At 33.0% G+C, this 15,994-nt stretch overlaps 2 protein-coding genes across 3 annotated transcripts; one reads left to right on the top strand and one right to left on the bottom strand.

Annotated features, from left to right (window-relative positions):
• Positions 1-6,480: 6,480 nt before the first annotated feature.
• Positions 6,481-7,632, top strand: LOC149876342 (zinc finger BED domain-containing protein 4-like). Its single transcript, XM_090075603.1, has one exon. It carries the CDS (start codon positions 6,481-6,483, stop codon positions 7,630-7,632), a length of 1,152 nt encoding a protein of 383 aa, XP_089931729.1.
• A 2,827-nt stretch (positions 7,633-10,459) lies between these two features.
• On the bottom strand, positions 10,460-15,418 carry LOC149876341 (uncharacterized). Of its 2 annotated transcripts, XR_016448789.1 has the most exons (4): positions 14,867-15,418; positions 13,540-13,642; positions 11,562-12,200; positions 10,460-11,475 (listed from the first exon to the last, which is right to left on the bottom strand). XR_016448789.1 is itself a non-coding variant. In XM_090075492.1 (3 exons), the coding sequence occupies exons 1-3, from the start codon at positions 15,203-15,205 to the stop codon at positions 11,806-11,808; spliced, it is 837 nt and encodes a 278-aa protein (XP_089931618.1). In that variant the 5' UTR covers positions 15,206-15,418; the 3' UTR covers positions 10,460-11,805. The 2 variants fall into 2 exon arrangements, 1 of the variants encoding a protein (XP_089931618.1); XM_090075492.1 differs by having other exon boundaries at positions 10,460-12,200.
• Between the last annotated feature and the right edge of the window lie 576 nt (positions 15,419-15,994).

The raw sequence follows: 15,994 nt of genomic DNA, 5'->3' as shown, positions 1-15,994 counted from the left end.
GGTACTGAATGGGTTTGGTTGCGGAATAAACCTCTCCAACCGACAATTTGCTCTCATCAAAATTCTCAATCGTCACGAAATTCGTCATTTTAATAAGAAAAGAAAATTTTTTTAACTCGTTTTTTCAGACGGATCAATTCAACATTGCTCACCCATGAGTTGAACGAGTCTGGATATCCTTTCCATTTGACCAGTGATTTGCTTTTTGTTCGGCGAACGATTTTTTCAATCCTGAATATGCTCTGATCAGTCTTTTGCATCTCCTGCTCGTAAAAAGTTCCTTGAATGTCTTCACCGTTGGCGTCAGTGATTTTGTACGTGGGTGGATCCGTTCGCTGAACTTTGGACACTGTGAAAACCTCCTCGGTCCATCTCGGCGTGTATCCTTTTTCAAAATGAGGCTTCTTTTTTGTGATCCTCACTTGATCACCTATTGAAAATTTCGGCTCTGGTCTTACTTTTGGCATCTTTCCATTCAGGTTCATCCAGACCATATTTTTGTTCTTTTCCTCGCTGGCTTCAATTGGTGTCATTTTGATGGACGAGTGCTTTGTGCTGTTGTAATTTTTCACCATTTGGTCCAAAACGTCAATGTATCGGTTGGTGCTGTTGGCTGAAAAATATTTGAACATTCTCTCTTTCATCGTTCTGTTCCATCGCTCGACGACACAGCTTTTTTCCTCGTTTTCAGTGGAATATAATTGAACACCCAGCGATCTCACATGCTTGTTGTGAAATTCTTTTCCTTTGTCCACCCACATTTTGACACATTTTCTATCACCAAAATCTTTTTCAACGCTTCAGCCACTTCAAGTCCGGTTTTGCTTTTCAACGGAACGATCCATCCATACTTTGAAAACACGTCGATCACCATGAGCAAATATTTGACACCATTGTTGAACTTTGAAAACGATTGCATGTCAACCAAATCAGCAGCCCATATTTCGTCGATGTCGTTCACAAACACTTTTCTTTTTTTAAAATGACGAATGACCGCTTTGTGAAGCTCCTCTGCAAGCTGATCCGTCCATTTCAGTGGAATTTTTTTTTTTTTGAAGAGACACCCAATCCGAATTTGGCTTTGGCTTTGATGATGGGCGCGATAAGCTTTCTTTCGTTTATTTCTTTTTGAGTGGGGTTTGGAATGGAGTTCATTTCTTCAAGCATCATTTGATCCGCCAAATTTCTGCTTTGAACGTCGGTCAAATATTTATATGCCAAATCGTGATGATATGTCGCATTGTCCACTCTGTCCACCGGTTTGCTCCACTCCTGATACATGTCGGTGGATGTGAGCCTTTTGTCCAGGTTTGTGCCAGGCCCTGCAAAATTCATTCCTGGAACATGCATCTCTCCTGGAAATTTTGCCCACGGAAGCTTTATTTTTTTTGAAAAATTGTTGATCGATTTGACCAAGTCACCCCCTTTTGCCGTCGAAGAAACAAACTGGCATTTGGTCGTTCCACAAGAATCACATGTTCCTTTGATCATGTTTCTGTTGTTTTTTGAGACCTCGTTTCTCAAATGGATCGTTTCTGTTTTCCTTTTGCATTTGACACAATACATTTTTTTTTCAAACAAAAAAAAAATGGAAGTGACCGATTTGTCATGGAATATTGGGAAAAGCAAAAGAGACAACAACCCGCTTTTGCCGAGAAGCATTCGAGGAATCATTGTTGGAAAGTCCGGTTGCGGAAAAACAACGCTGCTTCTCAATTTGTTGCTCAAGCCTGGATGGCTGGATTATAACCACTTGCAGGTCTTTGGAAAATCTCTTTTCCAGCCCGAGTACAAAATACTCAAAAGCTCGTTCGAAAAAAATTTGCCAAAAAAGATCATCCTCGATTTGTTCAAGGTGCAAAACGAAATGGAAAAATTGAATTTAAACCCAGAATGTGTCATCAACGACCTTTCAAAAAATTTTTCCGAAACCGAGGACATGAATTGCCAATTTTTCGAAACGGCTGACGATGTTCCTGAACCTGAAGATCTTTATTCGTCCAAAAACAATTTGATGATCTTTGACAACCTTCAATTGACCAAACAAAATAAGTGCGAAAAATATTACATCCGAGGAAGACACTCCAACGTCGACTGCTTCTACCTCGCTCAAAATTATTTCATGCTCCCACGACAAACGATCAGAGAAAACACCAACTTTATTTGCCTCTTTCCTCAAGACTCAAAAAACGTTGATCACATTTATCGAGACCACGTTTCGAGCGACATGAAAAAAGATGAGTTTAAAAAGTTTTGCAGACATTGCTGGTCTGAACCTCACGGATTTGCGGTGATTGATTTGTCGTCAAAAAAGCACAATGGAAAATATCGAAGCGGATTCGACGATTTTTATTTTCCGAAAGAAGCCATATGAAAAATTTTTTCGCCCATTAAAAAAAAATGTCAGGCATCATCATCGATGTGGATGGAACATCCAACATAATTCAAACAGAATTTTTGGACAAAATCGTCTTTGAAAAAGAAAAAAAATATGAGATGGCTTTTCTCGGTCTTGAGACGTACAACAGCTTTCCAAACATCACCAGCAAAAACAATTCTTTCAGGTACAGCATGACCAACGGTGTTCATTGGGAAAACGTCGTCATTCCAGAAGGAAGCTACGACATCATCGACATCAACAATTATTTGCAAAAAACCGTCTCAAACACAATCAAAAATTATGCGTCTCAGAGCTCAAGTTACGTCACCACAAACAAAATCATTTACTCCCCCGAAAACATCAAAATTGGATCCAATTCAAACACTTTGAAATCAACCGTCAAACTCGGAGTAAATTATTTGATGGACCTGAACGTCGAGAACAGCATCGCCTCTCTTTTGGGCTTCACAAAAAGACAATTGGACTCCAATTCCGAATACGAGTCCGACGACATTGTCAGAATCACAAACGTCAACACGATCAGAATCGTCAACAACGTCATCGGGTCAGCATACATCAATGGCTCACAACTCAATTGCATTTACTCCTTTTACCCCTCTGTGGGTCCTGGATTCAAAATCATCGAAAGACCCACCCATTTGGTCTACCTCCCTGTCAAAGTACCAGAAATTTCCACGATGATCACACGCGTTGTCGATCAAGACGGAAATCTAATCGACTTTCGCGGAGAGGACATCACGATCCGTTATCACATTCGAGAAGTGAAATAATTTTTTCCGATATTAAAAAATGAGCAATTACATTCGTGTCAAATTAAATGTGTCTCAGGGACAGATCGACAAAATAAAAAAATCAGTCATTGAAGGAAAACCCGCGAGCATCCGCATTTCACATGAAAATCTTCACGGAAACGACATTTTGCTTTTAACAGAAAGACAACACAAAAAAATATTTGACGCTCTCAATCGAGGAGTTGGAGTCACCATAAAAATGAGCAAAACTCAATTGGAACACAACGCAAAAGTTGAAGGAGGATTTCTTGGTGCTCTTTTGCCTTTATTGGGAAGGGTTGCAGCCAAAGCCGTCCCAGTTTTTGGAAAGGCCGCTTTGGGCGGTGTCGCCTCTTCTCTCGGTTCCAATATGATCGACAAAATTTTGGGAAGTGGAATAAAATCAGAAGGAGGGTTTCTTCCTTTTCTTTTACCTTTATTGGGAGCTCTTGCACCCACTTTGATCGAAAAAATTGTCGGAAATGGTATTGGTTACCTCAAAAGCAATGGAAGAGGAATGAAAATTGCCACATACAAAGGAGACGGACTGTTTTTAACACCCTGGGTCACAGGAAGCTCAATCAAAGATGGATTATACTTCAAAAGAGACAGAAAATATGTGCCCATCTTGTCTTAATTTCTTCTCAGACCCATTCTCAAAAATCATTCAAAAAAAATTTTTTTTTTTCTTGACATAATAAAATGAACGGAAAAACGAGAATCTTGAGACATGACGACGGAAAAATCAGAAGCATAAAAACACTTAACCCCATTGAACACTTAAGGAGCAAAGGAGTTGGACGGCGCGAAATTGAAATTTGCAGATCAATTCTCGAAGAAAAACAAGAACAAGAGCATGAACAAAGAAAAAAAGAAATTTTTCGCGAACGATTTCAACACCTTTACACCCATTAATTTTTTCATGGATCCTTTTCTCATGAAAAAACCTTTTACACACACCAAAAACATTTTCACACCCCTCACCAAAAAAATCAAAACGGGCACCAAAACATTTTCACACCCATAAATCACCAAAAAAATCAAAACGGGGAGCGAAAAGCAAAATGAGCCAGAACTCTCTTTTTCTAGTAGTTCCTTGTTTCTTGTTTGATGATGATGTGTGTATAATGTTCACTTAAAATCATTTTTCAGATTCAGGATTTTAGAGTATTTTGTAACTTTTCACATGCATTCAACATTCATCTTAATTATGAAAAACTCGTTGGTTTCTATTTTAAATATTGGTATTATATAAAGCACACTTTTCAAAAAGGTTTTTTTTAGACATGTATCCAGTATTTTTTTCTATACCCAAAAGTTGTTTTTGTGCTTAATGTTTTGGTCTCCATGGTGACATCTCAAAACTAATCCTGGAATATCTTTTTCTTCAGCTAACTCACGTTACTGTTCGTTGACGTAATAATACTTTTTTCTTTTTTATAGTCAGAGTTTCTAAACGTAGTTGCAAATTTACAATAACAATGACAGTAGAATCAGAAAATGTAACGTTCCGTCACTAGTTTTTCCACAAAATTAACGTACTGGGGTCACTACTATAAAACTCATTGCAATCGGAATTAAAAAAATCGTAAACCCGATGAATTTCTTCGGATTCGACAAAATAGGTGTAAACCCAATAATCCCAAATTGCCTCTACTATAAACATTTTTTTTCGTATCGTAAAAACTTTCCAACGAGAATATTAGCGGATTCATAAAAAAAACAAAAAGATATTATCTAGTTAATCCATTGTTTTTTTGCATTTTGTTTTGTTTATATTATGGACAGTTGTGCAAATTTTCAACTAAATGCCACAAGAAAAACAAATTTCAAAAAAGAAATGTAAGTAAACCCAATATCCTTATCTTAAATACACATTATACTTATTTCCAATTACGAATCTTTCTGTGAAATTACCACAGTCCAACGTTCATATGTTTTAGGAGTTTTAAGACGTTCTTTATCAATTTACAAGGCCAGCTAATCAATGTTTTATTAAAAGATTAAAACCATTAAATAGTTAAAAGTAATTTTTTCACTGTAATTTTCCTATGTTAAAGACATACCACAAAGGCAATAATTATATGTCATAGAACTTCTGATTAAAAAAAAAAATTTTCTAAGGCATAACAAAGACAGGCACACAGCTACAATTAAATAGTAATTTTAATGTAGTGACAACACCAAACAAATGACTACAAAGAAGGTGACAGATTCTAACAAAAGTAGTATGGGGAATCAAAAGCTAACACCACTGGATGAAATTGTTTTTGACATTAGACTCAAATAGTTCTATAGAATATAGTATAACTATTCTAGAATTAAATTCTGAGTTTTTATATTCAAATTCACTGTGTTCTACTGTAATATAAAGAAATCTAGATAAAAGTATTTGTAATTGACAAAGCAGTTTCTTTCATTATTAGTGACACTAACCTTAATAGTCTCTTTTTTTGCAAATAATATTTAATGATAACCTTGGTGTTTGATATTTGTGGAGAAATTCATATGAAAATAGAGTTTGGTCTGAAAAAAGTAAGAAATTTATTCGTGCCCAAATTCATATTTTAAATTTCTTACCCACTGTTGATTATCTGTTGTCGAGGTGGACAGTGAAAAATGAAATGTGGAACTTATTATTCTAATTTTGTCAATGAGAAATGTTAGAAATTGAGTTTGATTTCTGTTTTTGTTTTCAAAACAAGAAACTGTTAAAAAAAAGCTAGCTCAAATTATCGGATTTACGATTTCCGCTACACAAAGATCGCCTAAATTTTAATTGGGTTTTTACGCTGAAATTAGCGGAAATTACGAAAAAATATTTTGATTGGACGCTTTGTTCTTGCGAATCGTGCCGACAAATGTGAAAACATTAGATAGCAGTGACCGTGCCATATCAAAATCTGTAGAGTAGTTATCACAGGTAGTGAACGGAAACTTTCGGCTTCGGCCGAAGTTTCGGCCGATGCCGAAACCGGAATTTCTGCTTCAACAATTTTTTACTTTTCCTGTTTCGGCCGAAATTTCGGTTCAAACCACAACCGAAATGAACCGAAACTTTTATAAGATTTTTTTTAAAGTCTAGATAACTTTTTTTAAAATTAGAGTGGGATCATAACGATTTCCTAATTTTAATCTTTTGTTATTAATCAATTTTTAATTATAACAATTGTAGAAATTTTAATTGAAGTCATGTTACATAATTGATTCAAGTTACTATTCTCAAATCATTCTTTAAATAAGTTAACATTTAAGTTAAGTAACCAAAATCAATAATTTAATCAAAGTTTCTCAGTGCTAAATTTTACAATGGAAAATAATCGAAAGAAAAGCTATTTGTGGAATCATTTTACCGTAACAGTCAGTGATTCCAAATACGCAACTTGCAATATCTGCAATTTGAAAATATCTCGTGGATCCCACAATCCAAAACTTCAATTACTTAGCGGACTTTCATCACATTTAAGAAGTCGGCACACACAGCTTACTCTAAAAAATCTCCAAACTGAAAAAGCAATACTCACAACTACCGACAATCCTGAAAAAATACCAACTTCAGATCAGCTTGAGCCTCTTACAACTAAAAAAAGAACAATACCTTTATTTGACACCAGATCAAAATGCCAGAGGACTGAAATCTTGCAATTTACAATGCCTGGCAGGGTTGACAATATCTCAAAAATTGATTCAAATTCCGAAGAAGGTCTTAAGTTTCATAGATCTATATTTGAAATGATTATCCTCTACTTACAGCCTTGGTCAATTGTGAATAATCCGGGGTTTTTACGCCATCATGCAGTTTTTACACCACACTTTGACATCGGAAGTGAGAAATACTACCGAAGCATGCTCAATCCAGCCTATGAAAAGATTAAGCTCGCAACGAAAGTTATGCTTAACGAAAAAAATGCTGAAACTATCTCCATCTCTATGGACGCTTGGTCATCCTTTCATCATGAGTACTTGGGCATGATGGCACACTTCATTTCAGACAAATGGGAGCGGATCAAATTCTGCCTGTCATGTTTCAAGTTTGATGAAAAAAATACTGCTTCAAACATTTTTCAAAGACTTGAGAATGTTGTGAAAGAGTGGGAGCTAAAGGAAAAGATCACAGTCTGCTTAAGAGACAATGCTGCAAATATAAAAGCAGCTTTCAAAGAACCACAGTGTGTTTACAAGTCTGCTGGGTGTCTAAACCATTCACTTCAACTAGTGATTAAAAAAGAACTTTTTTCACTTCAGAGTGCTGTAAACTTGATAGAAAAATGTCGAAAGCTTTGCACTCATGCTTCTTTTTCAAATTCCTTCTTTGCTAAGCTTTACAAACAACAAGAGGTTCAAATGAACAATTTTGACAGGCTCGGACTCAAAAATGATGTCCCAACACGCTGGAATTCAACATATTACATGCTTGAAAGAATTCTGTACTTGAAATCAGCAGTCATTAGAAACCATTGATCATTTTGCAATAGCAACACTTCTTGATCCCAGATTCAAGCACCACTTCTTTAGATCCCAAGAAGCCTTTCAAGCTGCAAAAAAACAAGTTCTTTTGGAATTAGACAGTTCCATTTTGAGCCAAAATGAAACTACTCCTGTGATGAAAACTAAGTCTATTGAGAACACTGGGTTTTCTTCAATGATGCAAAATATAATTGCACAGTCACAAAATACAAGGTCCAAAAATCCAACTTCCAAATTAGCAAAAGAAGTTTTAAACTTAGAAAGCCCAACATCTTCATGCTGTTTAGAGTTTTGGAGAGAGAATGAAGAAAAAACAACATTAAAAGCAAAGTTTGGTTTGGCAAAAATGGCAAAGAGATTCCTTACACCTCCACCAACATCTACCAAAGTTGAAAGGTTGTTTTCAACTGCTGGAGACATTCTTTCAAATGAAAGAAACAGACTTTTGCCAGAAAACATGGAAAAAATTTTATTCTGTAGAGAAAATATTTCAATTGTTAACTTTAATTATTAAAATGTCTTGACATATTCTACTTTTTTTTTTGACATATCATAGTTTTTATCAAATTATGTTACAAGGTGATTGCTTAGATATACGTAAAATAGTTTTTTTTGCTTTAACTCGGTGATCACAAAAGGTTCAGGGATTTTTAATATTTTTTTACAAATTTCGGCTGTTTCGGTTTCGGCTACGGCTTTACTGAACCGAAATTTCGGTACTTTCGGTCTCGGCTCAAATTTCGGTTTCGGTCAATCACTAATCACAGGTATTATTCCGGTTGCTTCTAAACTATAATCTAAAGTACAAACAAAAATCTCACCATTAAAAACGCCAAAAGATTTAGTAACTCTCACTTTTTTGTAACAGAAATGTAAATACCACGCATGTAGTAATAATTACGCAATATTTACGCAGTACACAGAACAAGGAAAATAGATAAGTAAAAAGTATCTTATATGCCAGGATATGTATGGGACACGTACGGGATACGATGGAACCATGTTGGCCGACTACGTCACTAAAAATAAAGAACCATTTTAACTCTAGTATACAGCTTTGTGGAAAACTTCACATATACTAAAAAATTTAAACTATAATGTTGCTGCAGAGTTCTAATTTTTTCAAAATATTTACACAACATGAAAATGTTACAATGCATCGCAGGAAGAGTGCATTTGACTCCTGTTGGCCGGAAAAGGGTGATACTATTGCTAGAAAAATTTCCACGCTTTTTGATAGAGTTCTTAGTGGTTTGAATGCTACCCAATCCAATACCACAAATTTACCAACTTTGTCAACAAATAAGGATAATAAAAAATACTACTTAATATTCAATGGAAATAGTTCTCAAAGATTTTTTTCCTCGATAAATCTAAATCCAGCTTCTGGTACACAGAAAACTGGACACAGAAAAATGAAATTTGTTCAAAAAAGAAATTTTATCATACATGAATCTTCATTCTTCGCTATTTGCTCTATGGGAAAACCTTGTCGATCCATTTGAATGACAACATAAAGATTTTATATTCCAATTTAAAGATTATGTTTATAATATATTTGAAAACTATATCAAAGTGTCAAATTCATCAGTAAATTTTAGCGGTGACATTTCGATGAAAATAATTTCAAAGGCTTCATGCAAAAACTATTTTAGAGACTGTAACTGTAGCATTTTACCTTAATAATAATTTACTTATGGATCTATCCATTAGATTTTAAGAATGTGCAAAAGAATTATTTAAACCCTAAAGTCATGGTACATTATTTACTATAGTTAATATAACAATAATATAACACATGTATCCTTTGGATTTAAAACAGCTATAACAGCTCCATCTTATTCTATCATGCTTACATTCTTAGCCACAAAGAGAAATTTCGGGCCCTGGGGAAGTTTTCTTAAGGGGCCCTCATTATGATCAATCATATTCCCAGGACCAATAGAAGCGTGCTCTAGTCATTGAAAATTAAAAATCAAAGTAATTAAATCTTTTAAAAATCAAATCTGTTTAAATCTTTTGAAAATTATTTTAAAAAATTATTTGTACACACACGGGACCCTGGGAATCTTCCCCGTCCACCCCTCGGTGTCCATGCTTACATATACTAACTCCACCAAATGCTTCACATACCCATCTTAATTTTTGCAGGTTTACCATCAATCAGACAATCTCTAAATAGTGTTATTGTCCCATGCTCGCACGTATAATTGTCTTTTGGTGTTCCATTTTTCCTACATAGCAATACAAGTCCTCATTTATTTTTCATGTATCATAAGTTGTTCAAATTTTTTAATCTTCTTGTATCTAGGGCATTTTTTTTTTCCATTTTATTATGTAACAGAAACTTTTTTAAATGATTTTTTTCAAATCTAACGATCAGTACCTTACTTTGGACCTACATTGTGAAACTTTACCATGTGTTGATGGTTGCTTAATGGTTGCAACAAAAATGTTAATAAGTTCTGTTGCAACTAAAAAAAATGGATGAAATTTGACTATGTGTTGATGGTTGATTATATGGTTGAAATGTGCTAATGTATATTGCGACTTTTTCAAGTCATTTTTTAACTATGTGTTTATGGTTGAAAAATTGATTAAATTGGGTTAAGCCCTCTCCCGCCTTGTAAAGATGATTCAAAAAATTTGACCACTATTTAAACATGTTAATGATAATTAAAAATGAGGGTGAGCCAACTCCCTGCTTCTTCTGCTACTCAGAGGCTATTTCTATACTTACAAAAATTAAAGATTATTTATTTATCATATACATTTTTTTCTTATTTTCAGTTCAAATTAAAAACGAAAAGTTCTATGTAGATATACTCGATGTTATTAGTTTCAACATTTTTTCAGTATTTTTGTAGCATTTATTGTTAAGTTTCTTTTAACTAAAAAGATATGTCTTTTCAGTTGTTACTTTTACAGTGGTTTCAAATGTTCCATCCCTTCATTGGTTTCTTTTTTTGTAAATTTGAAGTGTTCATGCTTCATGTTTCCTCCCTTTAGCAGCCTTTGCTTGTGGTTTTAGGTCTTTGTTCTTTAAATTATCACTCAGACATTAAAATATTAACACCATTCATTATTATAAAACATTGTTCAGTTTTGCGATTTGTCGCGTTTAATTGGTTTGACCTTAGTAATGATAAAATTTGCTGGTCAAATTTAAATTTAAAGTTGGTAAATCTATGTGCAGACATGAGCAAGGGATCACTTATAGTATTGCAATAGTTTCAATGTTTTCTTTAGATTTGCATTCCCAGTTTTCAATATTTTGAGGTGTGGATCAAAAGGTTCTTTTAGATAACTTGTCTGTCAATTAGTAATTTTCCAGTTGATCTAAATCAAGAAATTGTATCATCTGGTGTGATTCCATGGTCAAATATACAACAAAGAAAATCAACAAAAAAGTTCCTTTGAAATTGTTTCTCAGTTCAAAGATATTCCAGCATTCAGCGAGCAAAGTGTTCCTTTTTGGTGGTCCATTACAACAAACATCGAATGAGTGAGTTATGCTTTCTAAAAGGGTCAATCATTAACCTGGCTTCAAAACTCCCTTACTACGTCAAGAATACTTCCGCAGTCATCCAACTGTTAGCATTAATTTTGTTTATGGTTTACAATAGAACGTTTTCCAAAAATGAAAATCATTTCTACTGAACACTCTTAAAGGATTTAAGACTCAGATGCAAAACATGTTGCCAAAACTATAACATTTTCACACCCAGCACCATATGTGAACTCAGGCTCCCCTATAGGTGCAAAGACTTTGCAACGATTCAGATCTGTAGAAAATCCCAACTCCATACTTCTTCAGGGTTTAACCATTTGATGCATCTTGAATAATAAAATAAAAAAACAATTTGAAATTTGAAATTTGAAATTTGGAACAAAACATTTGAAAAGTTCATTGTTTTAATTACCAACAGATCAAGAAGGAATTTTTTTACTGGATCAGTAACAACTAACTCTCTCAAATAATACATTTTTTCTTTTAACTTTCGACGTTTACCGAATATACGCTGATAAAGGGAGAATAACATTTTTAAGTGTTAAAAGTTTTGAAATTGGTGATGCATTTTTTATGCCCAGATAACAATATAACAATCTCTCTAAAACTTTTTAATAAATAAAGTTATTTGAGACAACGTCAATGGTGGATTTGAACTATGCCCAGATGACAATCTCTCTAAAGCTTAATCCGTATTTGACGCTTTGAATTATTCTGAAGAACCGTAAGCTACCGTTCCATGAAAATCTCTCTTCGGAAATCCCTTTCAAGGTTGCGAAAGTTTCGTAGTCTTTGTCATTGTAGCTTGCTTGTACTAAGCAGCCACGAACTCTATAGGTGTGACTGTAATCCAATGTGTCTACGTAAACAAAAACTTTTTGGATTTGAACGATCTGCAAAAGATCGAGTTTTATCCAATCGTTGTAATTTGTATTACCCGTCCATGTATCGCAAACAGTAGATAAATCGGAGTCAATGAGGTATTTTGGATACATGGTACCCCACGAACCAGAATTGGATGGGATGGCCATCTGGGATATTTTTATAGTATCTAAAAATTGAATAAAGAAATTTTAAAATAGCAAACAAAGTTTTAAATAAAATTTTATTGAGAACTAGAATTATTTAAAAGCTGCTTGTTTTCTTAAAATCTTAAAATTTTTTGATGACAAATTGAATCGAAAATCAAAATAAATAAAGAACAATACAGGCAGGCCTATAAACAATAGTTTGACATTATACCATGATTAAAGTTTATTTCAAAAATCTCTTTTTGTTACTAAGTTTAACCTATTTATGGGTTTAAAGTCTATGTAATTAAAATTAAGTAAAATTGATTAAGTTAATTAAGTAAAATAAAATTGTTGAAAATTACTTAAGAGTCTTGAACTTAATAGAAAACTTATCTATTCACATGAGGCCTGGAAAAATGACCAAAATTCATTTTTTCATCTTTTTAATGAACGGCTTTTAAACTACATATTAACTAAACAAGCAGTTTAAATAGGTGCAAGAGATCCAAGGTGTATGGTGGTGCACTAATTCTCTTCAGTTTGGAAAATGGTTTTGATAAACATCCACATCTTGAAGGGACAAACTGTTTCTGCTCCTCATTTTTCCTTGAAGAGATTTCAAAAGATGTTTTAAGTGCAATACCTATATCCGCACATTTTCTGCCCAGATCTAGCAACAGTCTTTGCTTTTACATCAGATTTTGAACTTTCTTAGATGCCAGTGTCTTAAATAACCAAGGATTCATATTCAAATTTAAAACGTTCAAGAGCAGAGCAAAGGATCAATAAAAACATCTTATATTTTCTTGTTTGCCATTAAAAGAAATGAAAAGTTGAAAATCTCAGTACAAAAATTTGAACAAGTTTTGTTGATCTGCTGGTCGGCTACTGAAGCAGTAAATTTCTAAATGAAATCAGCTGTTCACCAAACTCACTCATTCAAAGTGTTAAATAAGTTGTAGCCTTTTTTGTAGATTTACGAAAAATGCCTAAAAGTTTCGTCTTTATGTTTTCACAGGACATAAAGGATATATTGCAGGATATATTACAGGATATATTACAAGATTGCAAATTTAGTAGCAATTCACGGCAAAAGATCTAATTTTGGGGATTATTTTGAAACCTTTATTAAAATTTTTTAAATTTTAATAAAGGTTTCTTTTATAATCATTGCATCTGATAAAGAAATATATATATATATATATATATATATATATATATATATATATATATATATATATATATATATATATATATATATATATATATATATATATATATATATATATATATATATGTATATATATGTATATATATATACATACAATATAATGTCATAAAAAATGAATTTAATAATTGTAACATAAATAAAAATACCATAGCAAGAGTAGTTGTGAAAGAATTCCCCCATCTTAGTTGAACATATATCTCTACAATAACCCTTTGAGCAAAGAGTGTTTGTTTCACATATTGGTCCAATCTAAAAAGAACTTTTTAGGTTTATTAATGTGATATACAAAATAAGTTAAATTGGGTAAGAAACAAAATACGCTCAAGCATCTATTAAGTTTACGGCGCACTCTTTTTAATTTGTGACAATTTGCGACAACTGATTGCCGCAAAAATATTTCAACGTTACTTTCTATTAATTCGGATAAATCTAAACTGCTCAAATGTTCTCATACTATTGTTAGGAGAAGCCTTTTTTGCGTTTAAAGCGTCTGTACTTAATACGTCACCCTTTCCTCAAAAAAATTTACAAAATAAAACTCCCTCACTCTTAATCCAATATCAGCCTCAAGGGCCTGGTGAGAAGGTTTTCGGAATTTGTTGATGAAGTGGACAACGCGAGTTTTAATTTTCAATGCAGTATAAACATTTTTTAACTCTTCACATTTTATCCTGATTTGAAAATGAAAAATCGAAAATGAAAAATTGAAAAAAAAAAAGAATTAAGAAACAAAAAGTTGAAAATAAAAAATTGGAAAAAAGCATCTTTTGAACATTTCAAAAGTATAATTTAAAAGTTTTGTTCAACTTCATTTTTACTTCACATTTTTGTAATTTAAAAAAAAAAAAAAAATACCCATTAGTTCTATATGTTATTTGTTGATTATAATAAAGTTCTTCAATTATTTTTTAACATTACGATGTTTGGACGAGTCATAGTAATGATATCTTAACACAGCTAAAAGAGAATTGAGCTTCTATTTTTCTTTTGGCTTTTCTAAGTTCTTAAAGTTGTTTATGTGAACTTGATATTTAGTTGGCAGTTCTTTTTCATTAAAAATAGCTGTAGGCAGTAGCTGCAACTCAGAAAAAAAATCTGGTATGAGGTGTATATAGTTGTATTCTGTATATATGAAATCTCAAGCTAAACAACAAACTCCTGTTTCTCTTTTTAGTTTCCTTTGCACAGCTTATGAAGTAAATTTTAAGTGCTTTAGAGTTTTGTTTTTTAAAGACAAGAAAAAATTTAATGTTCACATCATCAAGACTCATACTTATTCCATTGAACTAAAAAAGGACCTGTAATAAGAACAAACTTCCTAGTTAACAACCACCAGGCATGAAACTTCTCTTTTCAAATTTCAAAGTTATGAAGCGAAAAATGAAAAAATTGAGTGAAAAAAACTTTGATTCTTATTGCTTAACATATTATCAATTTACTTATCCAAACGAGGTAAAAGCATAATGAACTCACATTTACGTCACTTGTAACATCGGTTATTAATACTTGCCATTGTTGATCCTCTTTACTGACTGAGAGACTCGCATTTGATGACATCAACTGACAAGTATTTTCATTGCTGTTGAAGTTAGCAAACACACAGGCAGGACTTCTAACGCAGTAGGTGCCGCAATCATTGATGTTGGCTGCAAAGTATGTTGAGTTAATTTTTCCACTGAGGTATTTGTTTGGTACTACATCAAAACTAGCATAGGATATACACGGTAATCTAGTTATGAATGCACTAACACATACTAAAGATTTCATGCAAACGCACAGCAATCTAACCGAAAGAAAAGTGTGTGTGCGCATTTGTATGTATATGTGTGTTTACATGCGTGTATGCATGCGTATGTGTCCGATTTATGTAAACTGATAAAACGGTTTTTGGTTTACTTAAGAAGCGATTGATCCGTAACTCAAAATACTGTAGGAGAATATGTTAATCTAAAAGACTGCATCACCAATTTTTCCCTTTAATTATTACGCAAAACCAAAAACTCTTTCAAGAAAACGCGCATGAAAATGAAAGGAGTAAAAAAAGCTTTGTTAACTATCATTGAAAACTGAATGATTTATTTTCAAATTCATTCATAAAAAATGATCGGTTAACTTGTCTTATATTCAGGTTCAATGTTTGTCATTTTAAATGTCTATGAAATTGTAAAACGTTTTCTGCTTGACAATATATATGTATATTTAGAAATTTCCGGTAAGAGTGCTCAATACAGCGTGTTATAAATACAGCGTGTTATAAATACAGCGTGTTATAAATACAGCGTGTTATAAATACAGCGTGTTATAAATACAGCGTGTTATAAATACAGCGTGTTATAAATACAGCGTGTTATAAATAGAGTGAATAGGTTTTTCTTTTTATAATACAAACTAAATAATTAGTTAGGTTTATTTAAGACTACTTAAAGTTTCACGCGACAAATATAGCGATCATCAATGTTATAATGCGTTAACCGTATAAATCGTATGTTATAAACCGTAAAAAACATAACAAAAAAAGCTATGGCGTGCCTGTTATGACGGCATTTAATTCCTTATTAAAAGTTTTGTGTCATGGCGGCACTTTGATGTTTGTTCGCTTCG

Source organism: Hydra viridissima, unplaced genomic scaffold (assembly GCF_058129835.1).
Source record: "Hydra viridissima isolate aposymbiotic clone 2 unplaced genomic scaffold, HvirCarnegie_v1 scaffold_22, whole genome shotgun sequence".
Classification (NCBI taxonomy): domain Eukaryota; kingdom Metazoa; phylum Cnidaria; class Hydrozoa; order Anthoathecata; family Hydridae; genus Hydra; species Hydra viridissima.
This window is presented reverse-complemented; position numbering and strand designations above follow the sequence as displayed.

What these genes read in the sequence shown, in the direction of transcription:
- LOC149876342 (XM_090075603.1), top strand. Translation starts at nt 6,481, where the DNA reads ATGGAAAATAATCGAAAGAAAAGCTATTTGTGGAATCATTTTACCGTA.
- LOC149876341 (XM_090075492.1), bottom strand. Translation starts at nt 15,205, where the DNA reads ATGCGCACACACACTTTTCTTTCGGTTAGATTGCTGTGCGTTTGCATG. An exon ending in ATGTTACAAGTGACGTAAAT is followed by an intron (nt 13,643 to 14,866) that starts GTGAGTTCATTA and finishes AGTTCTTTTTAG; the next exon opens with ATTGGACCAATATGTGAAAC. An exon ending in TCACAACTACTCTTGCTATG is followed by an intron (nt 12,201 to 13,539) that starts GTATTTTTATTT and finishes TTCAATTTTTAG; the next exon opens with ATACTATAAAAATATCCCAG.